General features: G+C 51.1%; 1 protein-coding gene across 1 annotated transcript in view; it reads left to right on the forward strand.

The window, feature by feature from the left end:
- CACNA1A (calcium voltage-gated channel subunit alpha1 A) overlaps positions 1–12,840 on the forward strand; it is a 268,920-nt gene that overhangs the window by 228,586 nt on the left and 27,494 nt on the right. Inside the window, exons 29-34 of the mRNA XM_032465487.1 lie at positions 43–203; positions 1,668–1,805; positions 3,661–3,862; positions 4,956–5,120; positions 6,436–6,546; positions 10,439–10,522. Of these exons, the coding sequence (XP_032321378.1) occupies positions 43–203; positions 1,668–1,805; positions 3,661–3,862; positions 4,956–5,120; positions 6,436–6,546; positions 10,439–10,522 (861 nt within the window). The remainder of the gene's footprint in view (positions 1–42; positions 204–1,667; positions 1,806–3,660; positions 3,863–4,955; positions 5,121–6,435; positions 6,547–10,438; positions 10,523–12,840) is intronic.

Genomic DNA, 12,840 nt, shown 5'->3' on the forward strand with positions numbered 1-12,840 from the left:
GGCCCCCAGCCCCTCACGCCTTCTCTCCCTGCCACCCACCAGGCCGTGTTTGACTGCGTGGTCAACTCGCTCAAGAACGTGTTCAACATCCTCATCGTCTACATGCTGTTCATGTTCATCTTTGCTGTGGTGGCTGTGCAGCTCTTCAAGGGCAAGTTCTTCCACTGCACTGATGAGTCCAAGGAGTTTGAGAAAGACTGTCGGTGAGTTTTGACCCTCCGAGGTGTCCCCATCTGGGCTGGCCAGAGGCACCAGTCTCTTGGGCTTGGAAACTGAAGTGTTGGGTCTGCGGGGTGACCTGACTGCACCCAGCTTGGATCTGGACTAGAAAGGAAAACAGTTTCGGAATAAGAGTCTCTGCTCAAGGCTTCAGGATAAGCTATAAGCTGGATGCTTAACTTTTCGGCTGCCGCCTTTGTCAAGTAGAGGTTATCAGTACACATCCAGGTTTCCTTATATGAAACCTTTACAGGTGAATGTTTCAAAATTCAGAATATTTTGAGATTTTAGAGAGATTGTGTGGTACATGTCCCACCTAGGACATAACAGCCTCATTGGTTAAGGCAGCCCTGTGATCAAACACAGTATTTCTGCTGGAAAACAGGCAACCATTTGCACCCAATGGGATAAATAACAAGTCCAAAGCCCAAAGAGCCCGCATCCCATTGGGTTGGGTTTTGTTGCCAAAACGAATTAGATCGTAGATGGGCAAACTTCGTCTGTCAAGGGCCAGAGAATAAATATCTTTCTGTGGCAGCTACTCATTGCTGCTGGTAAAACTCAAAAGCAGCCGCAGACAATAGAGAAAGAAATGGGGGGCACAACCTCGTTCTGATAAAACTTTCTTGGAAGTTGGAATTCCATATCATTTTTACCCATCGTGAATGAATTCTTTTGATTCTGTTTCCACCATTTGAAAATGTAATTCTTAGCTTGTGGGCCACACAGAGGCAAGTCCAGATTTGGTCTGCAGGCCCGAACTTGCCAACTGCCAGATTAGGAAACAAGATTCGGCTTCCAGAGCTTTCTGGATTTGGGAATTGTGGGTAAGGGATGGTGGACCGGAAGCTCCCCATCTCTGGGTCACCCTCATGATGGAAAGTTCTGAACTCAGGCCAGGAAAGTGCTGATCCTTCATTAACCAAGCGCTCAATGAACAGCGCTATTGGCACTAGTTACCCTGAAGTCCTTCTATGCGGTGAATGGCAGGCAGCCCGTTGTCGTTTTGGTGGCTGTTTCCAGGAATGGGAAGGATCCCAGGCATTGGGCTAAACTTTCTTTCCTACCTTGAAAAGAAGCAGCACCTGCCCCCTCCCCATTGGCCTGACGGACCCAGAAATGTGCCTTCTCCCTCTCTGCTGTTAACAACCCCTCAAGCCTGGGGACCCCGCCCTCGGGACTAGAGGCTTTCAGGTTGGAAGAGGGTGCCAGATTCTGAGTTGGGTGCTGGATCCTGAATGGACGCAGGGCTGGGGCATCAGCCATGGATTTGACTCCAAGTGGCTGCACACACGCTCCAGTGACATCTGGATGCTGCCATTTCCCAGGCTGAGGGAGGCAGCGTGGGCAGGTGGGACCCTCTCCCTCCTCCTCCTCCTCCTTCATCTCTCTGGTGGCCAGAGTTAGGTGCCCCTCGACTTCCTAACTGTCCCCATTTCCCGCGGCAGCGGCAAGTACCTCCTCTACGAGAAGAACGAGGTGAAGGCTCGGGACCGGGAGTGGAAGAAGTACGAGTTCCACTACGACAACGTGCTGTGGGCGCTGCTGACGCTCTTCACCGTGTCCACTGGGGAAGGCTGGCCGCAGTAAGTGGCCCGTCCGAGAGCCCCCGGGAGCAGCGCGGGGAGGAGAGGGGCTGAGAGCCTGGTGCTGAGAACGCTCTCGGGGAGGAGGGGTCCGCTCCTGCTCCCAGAAGTGGGGACGATGCAAGAAGCACGAGGGGCCGTCACCAGAGCAGCGGCCGCCACACATAGTCGTGTTTGTCTGGGCGGAAATCCAGCCATCGCTGGGCTCCCCAGCCCCCGAGTGGCCGCCGGGAGCTCCCAGAACAGGCAGTGTCTCTAACTTGCAGAAAGGCTGCACATCCACAGGCAGTCACTTCCTCTTAACCCTTCCTGTGCTGCTGAACACACACCTCCAAGACAGGGGCGTGGCCCTGGCCGTTTCCAAGCCTGTTTGTCCACAGGGTCGTTCTCTCCCAGACAGGGTCAGGGCTGAGGTGAGGCAGAATCATGCAAATCCAAAATTTAATGTTTTTCCTTTTTTTTTTTTTTTTTGCTGTTCTTTTTCTGGGGGGATAATTATTTATCTATCTATTTTAATGTAGGTCATGAAGAATGCAGGACCTCATATATGCTAAGCTCTACCACGGAGCTATACCCTCCCCTAAAAGTTTAAATTTTTCTAATTGAAGTATAGTCGATTTACAATGTTGTGTTTGTTTCTGGGGTACAGCATAGTGATTCAGTTATATATGTATATATATATATTCTTTGTCATGTTCTTTTTCATGATAAGTTATCACAAGCTATTGAATAGAGGTCCCTGTGCTGTACAGTAAGACCTTGTTTATCTATTTTGTATATAGTAGTTTGAGATTAGCAGATACAAACTACTACATACAAGATTTGAAATTTTGATAGTTTGTTCATCCTGGGCTTTTTGGCATTTCTTTTGATTTTTTAAAATATTGCAGTCAAATGCTATTTAACGATTACTGAGGGATTTGACATCCCCTTAACGTGTGCCCAAGGCAAGCGCCCTACTCTCCTCACCCTAGTCCCGGTCCTCTGTCCAGAGGTCTTGGCTGAATGCAGGTTGAAGGTTGGGTAGATTCCAGCGTGTGCCCTCAGTACCCACACACAAGAGGCCAGTGCTAGCCCATAAGGCACCTTTGAGCAAATTTTTTAAGACACCCCTTCTTCAACAGACTTCTCCTCCATCTGTTAGAAGAGCATTGCAATCTACTTAATGATCTTGCTCAAATAAGGCACTTTATGGCCACCTGCCAAAATGTTGTCATCATTAATACACAGATCTAGCATGTCTACAGTATGACTGGTGCCCCTTAGACACAGAGCCCTTGAGCAGTGCATGACCTGTGCAACTGTACAGAGCGGCCTTGCATACACTCACTCCCATGTGTGTCCTCATTGCACCTCCTCGGCTCCCACCACCACTTGTGCTTAAATACTCCCCCCACCCAACACACCCACACAGACACACACATACAGCTGCTTCCATGACCCCCTGCTCACTCCCATCCATCACCACAGACCTGATTTCAAATCCCAACTTGGCCATGTCTGAGTAGGTGGTCTTCAGCAAGTCACTTTAAGTTGCTCAACCTCAGTTTCCTCGTGCGCAAAATGGAACCAGTAATAACATCCCTGAGAGGGATGATGGTTAAAGAAATAAAATGTCAAACATCATTTCTGGCACATAACAGGCCCTTGATACAGGGCGGTAGAAGTAACTGACAATGTTGTCAATACTCCCCACAGGCAAAGGAGGTGGGAAGATTACAGCTTCATAAACTACAGGGACCACAGTCAGAAAATAGTGATTACACCTCATTTCTTTTTTGTTTCCTTTCAATATTTGCCTCCATTCCTGCTCCCCTGTCTCACTTTCCCCCTCTCCTCACCCTGGTCCTCACAGGGTCCTCAAGCACTCCGTCGATGCCACCTTTGAGAACCAGGGTCCCAGCCCTGGGTACCGCATGGAAATGTCCATCTTCTACGTTGTCTACTTTGTGGTGTTCCCCTTCTTCTTCGTCAATATCTTTGTGGCCTTGATCATCATCACCTTCCAGGAGCAGGGGGACAAGATGATGGAGGAATACAGCCTGGAGAAAAATGAGGTACCACTTCCCAGTTGCATTCCCATTTAAAATCTGACACCTCCCAGCACACACAAACACACACACACATGCACACACACACACACACAGGAACCAGCTTCTGGGACACCTGGGGAGGAAAGAACAGCATTCTCCAAGCAGAATCCAGCTTGCAGGGTAGCCCTTCATGGGATTTCCAGAAGAAAACACATCAGAGAGAAGTTGTACGTGTCAGTCAGTTTGGACTAGGTTATGATGCAGTAACAAGCATCCTTAGCATCTCAGTGCCAGATATTGACAAAGGGATTGGACTGCATGTCCAGGTGGCTCTGCTCTGTGTCAGCTTTATTCTGGTTTCCCTCTGAGACACTTCAGATAAAAAGGAGAGAGCAGCAAACCACGGTCTGACTCTTGTGGTTTGTGCCCAGTGATACATGTCACTTCTGCTCACACTTCATTAGCCAGAGCTAGTCACACATCCACATCTGATGTCAGTGGGTCAAGGAAGTATAATCTCCCCCAGGGAGGGGTGGTGAATATTTATGAATGAAATCCAGTACACGAGAGTATAGGCATGACTCTTTGCCCTTCTAGAATCATCCAAGCTAAGTGGAGGACCTAGAACACATTCTTCCTTCTGCTCTGTTGGCCCCTAAGACTAAATAACCATTAGTCCTCCCTGCCTCCCTCCCTCAAAGAGGAGAAGCAAAGTATCTGGTAAGAAAGAATGACAAGGCTTCACAGTCTTGAAATTTGAGTTTCGCCCCCTTGGCAGCTGTGCCAGCTCAAGCAAGTGGCATAACCTCTCTGAGCCTTTACTGTCCTTATCTGCAAAATGGGGCTATTGATAGTACCCACTTACCATGTTTGCTCAGGGGATTCAAGGAGATAGTGGAGGAATGTCAGCACAAGTTTTGGCAGGTGGCAATTTCTCAAGGAGCTGTAGTTGTTGAGAGAAGAAAGCTTTCGTGGTAAGGAGTTTATGGGGGCAAGAGAGGCAGCAATTCTAGTAGTTGTGCAGCAAGCTAGCTGTGTCGAGTGAGATGGAGGTGCTCGGTGTCCAGCCGCCTCCCTCCTGCCTCCGGCCCTCACGCCATTGGGCTCTCTCCTGCAGAGGGCCTGCATCGACTTCGCCATCAGCGCCAAACCACTGACCCGACACATGCCCCAGAACAAGCAGAGTTTCCAGTACCGCATGTGGCAGTTCGTGGTGTCCCCGCCTTTCGAGTACACCATCATGGCCATGATCGCCCTCAACACCATCGTTCTCATGATGAAGGTGAGCCTTCCCTCCGACCACATCCGCCCTCCCCTGGCAAAATGGAACCAGCTACACGGGTCTCCCAGACAGACCACACACTCTTGCTCCACCTAGTCCCTCTGCCTGGCACACGGCTCCACCGCTCTGCCTGGTCAGCCCCTTCCAGCTGCACCTGCAGAGCTCTTCCTCCAGGAAGCCTTCCCTGACCTCTCCAGACACATGAGGTCTTGGCAAGCATCCTATGTTACCTGCTATGTCATAATAGCGTCGGATTGCTTGACAGTCTGTCACACCTCGTTGAGCTCCGAGGGGCCAGATAAGACATGGGCACCCCTGAATTCCTGGGGTTCAGAGAGGCCCTGGCTTAGAGGGAACAAGAGGCCCTTGATAAATGTTTGATGAATAAAATGAGGAGAAAAGGGCAGGTAAGGACCTTGTGACCCTCGGGGCCATGGAACCTCTCCAGGGTGAAAAGTCAGAACCTTTCATCGTGTGGTTTGGAGACCAAAGGCCTGAATTCAAACCCAGCTCTGCCACTTAACTCACCGGTTAACCTTGCACAAGTGACCAGTGACTTCTCAGGGCCTCAGTTTCCCTTTCAGTGAAATGGGAATGATAATAATAGCTCCTTCCTTGCCCCAGATGTGGATGAGGATTCAATGAGAAAGTTCCTGCAAAGACATGAGCGCATTTCTCAGCACTTAAAAACACTCAGCAAATTTAGCTGTTGATTTTTATGAGTTGGCAAAAAAGCAGTGCCTATATTCACCTGAAAACTCATCTCCATAAGCAAGTTCTTTTATCTTTTCATTTATGATGATGAACTGTTTCTAACAAGCAGAAGAGAGAGGGTGGTATGGCAGAGCACTCCTCAGACTGCTCACAGGGCATCTGGGCTTCTTGTTAAAATGCAGGCTCTAGTTCAGCAGGTCTGGGTGGGCCTGGGACTCTGCATATCTAACCAGCAAACTGAAAAAATAATAATGTAAGTAAAGGAGTTTTTGTTTTGATGTGAAAAGATTAACCCAATAGCTAATAATGGAACAGATAGCATATAATGAAAAAGAATATGTGTATATATATATGTATGTGTAACTGAATCACTATACTGTACACCAGAAATTAACACATTGTAAACTGACTAGACTTCAATTATAAATAAATAAATAAATAAATAAATAGCCCAGCCCATGAAGAGCTTGCCATGTGCCTGGGTAAGCTTCACACGACATCAACAGGGAAGCCAAGGGTCACGGGTCAGCCACGAAGCCACCTCCCTGGCCCCCGCCACCGTGCCCACTGACCCCACCTCTCTTCCTCTTTCCTCCTCTAGTTCTATGGAGCCTCGATTGCTTATGAAAACGCCCTGAGGGTATTCAACATCGTCTTCACTTCCCTCTTCTCTCTGGAATGTCTGCTTAAAGTCATGGCTTTTGGAATTCTGGTAAGTACTGCCTTGGGGCTAGAGCCACGGGTTAAGGAACCCGATGGGGCACTGGGTGCTGGGTGGTAGTCTCCCGACCTGGCCCCCTGCCCCCAGCAAGGGGGGACTTGAGCATCCCTCCAGTGCCTCCAGACTCTCCGTAGGCGTTCCCGTGCTTGCCAAGTAATGCAGACTGTGGGCCCTGCACACATTTATTCAGACATTCCTCGAAATGATGGGATGGGAGGCAATAATTATTCATTTCAGAGATAAGGAAACTGAGATCCACACAAGCCAAGTCCATGGCATTCATACCGTCTTAGCCATGATCCACAGTGAGAAACACATTTTGCCGGGGAGCCCAGCACACAGACGTACAGATAGACCAGATGAAATGTTCACAGAATCCGTATCTACCTTAGTGTGTGCCCTGTATTCTGAAGTTGTCTGTCTCCTTAATTCCATGTCCCCTTTTTCTTTAATGCAGTTCCTGACCCTGTCTAACTTGTCTCCCACTAATGCGAGTGGTCTTAACCCGAGGTCTCTTGACCCCTGAAGGGATCTGTGGATGGTGGGGGAGGGGGCCCATGGAATGAGATGTGAAAAAATTACTTCTTTTTTTTTTACCAGCTGCTCACCAAACTTTAGCTTTTCCTTCCATCTTGAAGGTAGACAACAAGCCCCTGCAGGATTACCCGTGTGATCTGTGTCTCTGTTAAAATGAGACATTCTCAGGAGGCATCACAGGGGTTGCAGGTACAGTAGGCCCTCTTTATCTGCAGGTTCCGCACCCGCAGAGTCAACCAATTCAATTGGCGGCTGGTCGAATCTGCAGGTGCAGAACCCGCGGATACGGAGGCTTGACTGTAAAGCACTTGAGTGTCTGCTTGGCCCACCTCGCTGAAGAGAATGACCTGCAGCCCGTGATGTCAGCAGACAGAGGCTGAATTCTCACCCTGGCTTCCCAAGGTGGTCAAAGGTGTCGGCTTTGGCACCAGAGAGACCTCGATTCAACTCATGTCCAAGCTGTATCACCTCACCTCTCTCCCCTCCATTGCAAGAAAGGGCCAACCTCTCCTCTCTCCTAGAAGTGCTCTTGCAAACCCCAAACACAAATAATGTGTGTCCGGAGACTGAGGGTGAATCCCGGCATGTTGTGAGCACTCAATAAATGCCAGGAAGGGTTACAGTTCATCGCCCACCTTTTTCCTCCAAAGCCATGGCTCCCAACCCTGCTACCCATCAGAAGCACTTGGGGAGATCTCTTAAAGTCAAATGATGCCCTACCCTAGACCCACCTCAAGAGGTTCTGATTCACTGGGTTGGATGGGGGCCCCTGAATCTGAATTTTTTAATGAGGACACCCAGGGAAGCCCAAATCACAGCCCAGGCAGGCCACTGGGCTCTGCATGGAGAACCAGCCAGGCAGAGAGAGACACCCTGCAGTCAGGGCAGTTGCACCAACTCAGAGTCAGTTCCAGCCCTGGGGATGCCACCTGTGGGCTGTATGACCCAGAGCAGATCATAGAACATATACGGAGAAGAACACAGGCTCTGGATCACCCACCCCTGGGTGCAGTCCTGCCTCAGCCCCTTTTGAGCTATGAGATCACAAACATGGCCTCTTTGCTCCCATGTCTAAATCTACAAAATAAGATTACCAGGCTTCCAGGCTCCCAGGGCTAAGGGGAGCGTGCGCATGGGCCCAGGCACAAGCTCTGCACAGTACAGCTGTGTCACACGATTTTTTTCGTTCCCAGTCTTCTCGTGGTGAAGTGATTCGTCTTACTGGGAGAGGATTCCACCTCCTCCACCCCTGACCATCACATAGAGGTCTGCACTGAGCCTCCCCCTTCAGTTGTAGGCGAAACCCCAAGTTTCCCACGTAGAATTTAAATGATAGAGGGGAAACTTCTAGTCCAGGGGCTTGAGGCCTGTGGCCAGACACCTAGAAAGCTGTCTTCATTTGTGCCCCCCAGAAGCAGAGCCTGAGACAAGGATTGAATGCAAGGGGTTAATCTGGGAGGTGACCCTGGGAAGCACCATAGGAGAGTGGGGAGTGAGGCAGGGAAGGGAAGGCAGCCGGTACAGGGTGTGTTCTTGAGCAGGGCCCTAGTGTGGGCAACTGGGGTGCCGTTCAATGGAGGACCTCTGGGAGGCAGCAGAGAGTACATACCTTACATACTTCAGTCATCTCACCCATGGTGGGGGAGCTGGGCTATTTATCCTCCAGTGCCCATCAGCCACAGTTAAGGGCTGCTCCAAGACAAGCTGTTAATTCCCCACCAAATATGCAACTAGAGAAAACCCCTGGGCAGAGTAACAAAGGTGCACAGTCAAAAAATTAAGGGATATGGGTAGGGCCCCAGTAGTACCTACTAAAATACCAATGCCAGTGGAACCTGAATTCCTTTAGACAGCTGTAAGACAACATCCATCTAGTAAGCACCTATTATCTGCCAAACCTCACACTCAGTGACTCACATTCATTATCTGATTGTTACGTCCTTATCTTCCAGAAGAGGGCTCTGAGGCCCAAGCAGTCCAACTCCAAGTGTGTATTTGATTCATACATGCTAAAAGAATTTGATCCTGAGAAGCACAGCTCCAAAGCCCGGGTCCTTCTCTGTGAGGCAGAGGGGCTGCTGCATTGTCAGATGCTCAGGGGAAAGCTGACCACTCAGAACGGAGCCCAAGCGCCGACGCGGCCCCCTGCTTTCGTGAGGATGCTGGGAAGGCCTGTGTTTAGCATGGGTCCCACTGAGCCTTGAGGGGAGGGCCACCTATTTGAGCTAGACCCTTAGATCTAGGCAAGGGTGCTACTCATTGTGGACTCAAACAGTGTAAAATATTTCAGTATTTTAACAACAGCGTGCTATACCTGTGTGTCTTAGTTGAGCCAGAACCCAGCCCAGGAAGGTACTAGTGAGGATAGATCAAGTTAAGCTGCAGTAACAAACAGCCCCCACATCTCAGTTGCTCTAATCAATGAAGGTTTTGTTGACACTCAGCAGGGGGTGCTGTTCGCCTCTAGTTACTCAGGGAACTAGGCTCACGGAGCAGCCACCATCTGGAACATTGCTGGTCACCAGGCCCAAAGTTAAGAGAGTTCTAGCGAGTCTTGCGCTGGCCAGGAAGTGACCCACACTGCCTCTGTTCACAACCCATTGGTTGTAACTAGAAACACAGCCTCATCTAACCACAAGGGAGCCAGAAAGTACAGCCTGGTGTGTGCCCAGAAGGCCTCTTACTCTGTTACTGTCCCCTTTGTCCAGATTAGGAAATGGAAGCACGGAGAGGTTAAGTCATTGACCCCTGACCACACAGCTGGACAGTAGTAGAGCTGTGATGAGAACCCAGGGGCTGATCTCTTAACAAGTCCTGAGTCCATGGGGTCCTGTGCACAGACTCTGGACTTGCCCAGACCGGGGTTCAAATCCTGACTCTTCACCTGTGTGCTGCCTGAGGTGAGCAGCTTTGCTCTCCGAGCTCCAGTCACCTCATATAAGACCGATGATAAACTTTCCCTCTGAAGGTCTTTGAGAGGATCCCGATGACGTCATTTATGCAGCATCTCAGGTCTCAGGGAGCCCTTGAAGCTGCTGGAGAAACGGCACAGTCCAGAAGGGCAGCCCTCCCCCCTGCCCCAGGTGGAGCTGAAGCAGCACCTGGAGTCCCTCCCCTGGGGCCAAGCAAGCCGTGGGAAGGCTGGGGGTCCCAGGGAGGGGGGACTCAGAGCAGATGACACTGAGCACCCCGGTCAGCAGCGTTTTGCTATTTGAACGACTATTAACTGTCCCAGGCACTGGGACTGGTCCACAGCTGTGCCCCTAGCGGGCCTCCTGGGCTGGACGATGGGCGCCAGCCTTGGAGCCCTGCCTTGGCATCTCTGTCTTGTGGGTCCCCATTCTAGAACTATTTCCGTGATGCCTGGAACATCTTCGACTTTGTGACTGTTCTGGGCAGCATCACCGATATCCTGGTGACCGAGTTTGGGGTAAGTTTCCCGCCGGCTTCTCTCTGGGCAATTCCTGGCTGGGCTGGGAGGGGCGAGGAGGAGGTCATCAGGAAGTCATGGCTGGCTCAAGCCAGCACTTGACCTTGACCAAAAAGGGAGAAGCGGGGACCCCAGAGGGCAAGGGCAGCCCCTCAAGAGGGTGATGCTGGGACGTGGGGGTACCCAAAGCCATGGCTGCGGGGCCAGCTCTGCAGCGTGAACTTCCTTGCATCTTGGCTATTGACTCATGAGTAAATAATGTGGATAAGCTCTTTGGGAGAACTGAGACTCTTAGAGGATCCCAAGGCTGAGCCCCGCCCCCAAACACCACCCATTTTGGGGGGCCCAGAGGGAACCAGCTTCAAGCCCATCCTGCTTGAACTAACCATCTTCCAGCTCATGGGCAGGAGGGAGCCATGGCCTTCAGGGTAACAGGGGACACCATTCCCAGGGCTTTAGGAGGATTTCTGGGACATCGGTCTTCCTCTACCCCAGGCCTGGGACATTCCCAACATGGGGGTCTCCGGACCTCACTGTGATGGCCCCATAGGCCACATGGTCCTTCCCTCTCCTCTGGAAGACTCAGGGACCCAGAGCTCCTGTCCCAGACGCCCTCCTCGGCCATTTGCCAGTGAGCCCAGGCTTGACGGCCCCTTGAGGGCTTGAGGGAGGCTGGGGGAGGGTAGGAGATCCTCACAGGGAAAGTAAAAGGGCAAAGAGTATCAGAGTCGAGGGCCAGGGGTGGTATCAACCTTGTCATAATAACAATAAAAATAATAATAGCTGACAAGGACAGTGCACTCGCTGCATCCCAGGCACTGTGCCAAGCGTTTTACGTGGATTAGCTCATGGTACAGGTCAGGGGCTTAGGATGCAAAAGAATTCCTTCAGAGGGTTCAACTGAAGGGATCCAAAACACAGATCACTCACAGAAGGGAGGGGAAGGCACTTAGCTCCCAGCCACCGTGGGGAGCTGTTACCTGTCCAGGTGCTGAAGTGGGGCGATCCTGAGCTAGAGTCAGAGAGGGGCCACCCGGTAGGAGCTGAGGCCATGGAGGGACAGAGCTCCTGGCAGAGACAGGGCCAAAGCTGGCATAGAGCATCTGGAGAGAAATACCCCAACCTTTCTCTCCTCCCACCACCCGCCTCTGTCTCCTGCCAGCGACTCCCATTGGCCAAGCCCAACCAGCAAGGAGCCAGAAAGCCAAAGAGCCAGGGTGATGCTCAGGACAGGCAGAGAAGAGCAGAGAGTAGATCTGGAAGGGGTGGGGCCCGAGGAAGAGGGTGTTACCCCATTTCACAGATGAGGAGACTGATGCTCAATGCTGAAGAAAATGAGGGACCTGGTCATGCAGCCAGACCTGGTGACTCCTTAGGGCATATTAGTGTTCCCTGGGGTGTCCCTAACTTAAGCTTCCAGCAGAAAAGGATCAACTGATCAATTCTTTTATCCTGGAAGCCTGGTAGGACAGGACTGGGGAGCTACACAGAAGAGGGAGCCATTCTCTGATGCATCCCCTCACACCCTCACCCAGGTGGTATCCTGGTACTATTCTTTGCCTTTAGCTCCAGTAGACCAGAAGTCCTCCCCTTCCCCCCACCTCATCCCTGACACCTTCCCCAAGAGAGGTCATGGCCAGCTGGGGGCTGTTGCCATTGGGGGACCCCCACCTGGCCACTGTCTCCTGACAGTGGACCAGAGCTTAGACCTCACCTTCGGTGCCACGTTTCTAAGAGGTCTGGCGCTCCTACTGGCAGTCAAAAATATCTTGCCATCCAGCTGAAGACAAGACAGCCTTGAACCAGTGTCCCTCCAGGTCAAGAGGTTGGAAGCAATGGTGACCCACCACCCCAGTAGAGCAGGTGGAGGAAGTTGACTGAAGCTCTGGTTACCAGCAAGAGATCTGTAGGACTGGACCCCAAAGGCTTGTTCCCCTGGCTGCAAGATATGGGAGGGCAGGAGAATGGGACACGGGGTCCAATTCAGGGACATCAGGACGATTGCAGTAGTCAAACAGCCCTCCCTACGAGCAGTTTGACTTTGGGTAATTCGTGTTACCTCTTCTTGTCCTGTATTTGGGACTAACCTTCATAACAAACCTCATCATATTCTTGGAAACCTCACATTCATTCATGCACTCATAGAAGCATGCATTAAGCACCTGCTGTGTGCCAGGCATTGTGAGAGGTGCTGGAGACAGAGCAAAACAGACAAGAATGCCTCTCTAGGGAGAGAGATGGCAACTTTGAACAAGTCAGAGCGATTGACGTGAAGTGCTTGGCACAGAACCTGCCAGAAGTTAGAGAGTTCATAGAAA

The sequence above is a fragment of the Camelus ferus genome, chromosome 22 (genome assembly GCF_009834535.1).
Source record: "Camelus ferus isolate YT-003-E chromosome 22, BCGSAC_Cfer_1.0, whole genome shotgun sequence".
NCBI lineage: Eukaryota > Metazoa > Chordata > Mammalia > Artiodactyla > Camelidae > Camelus > Camelus ferus.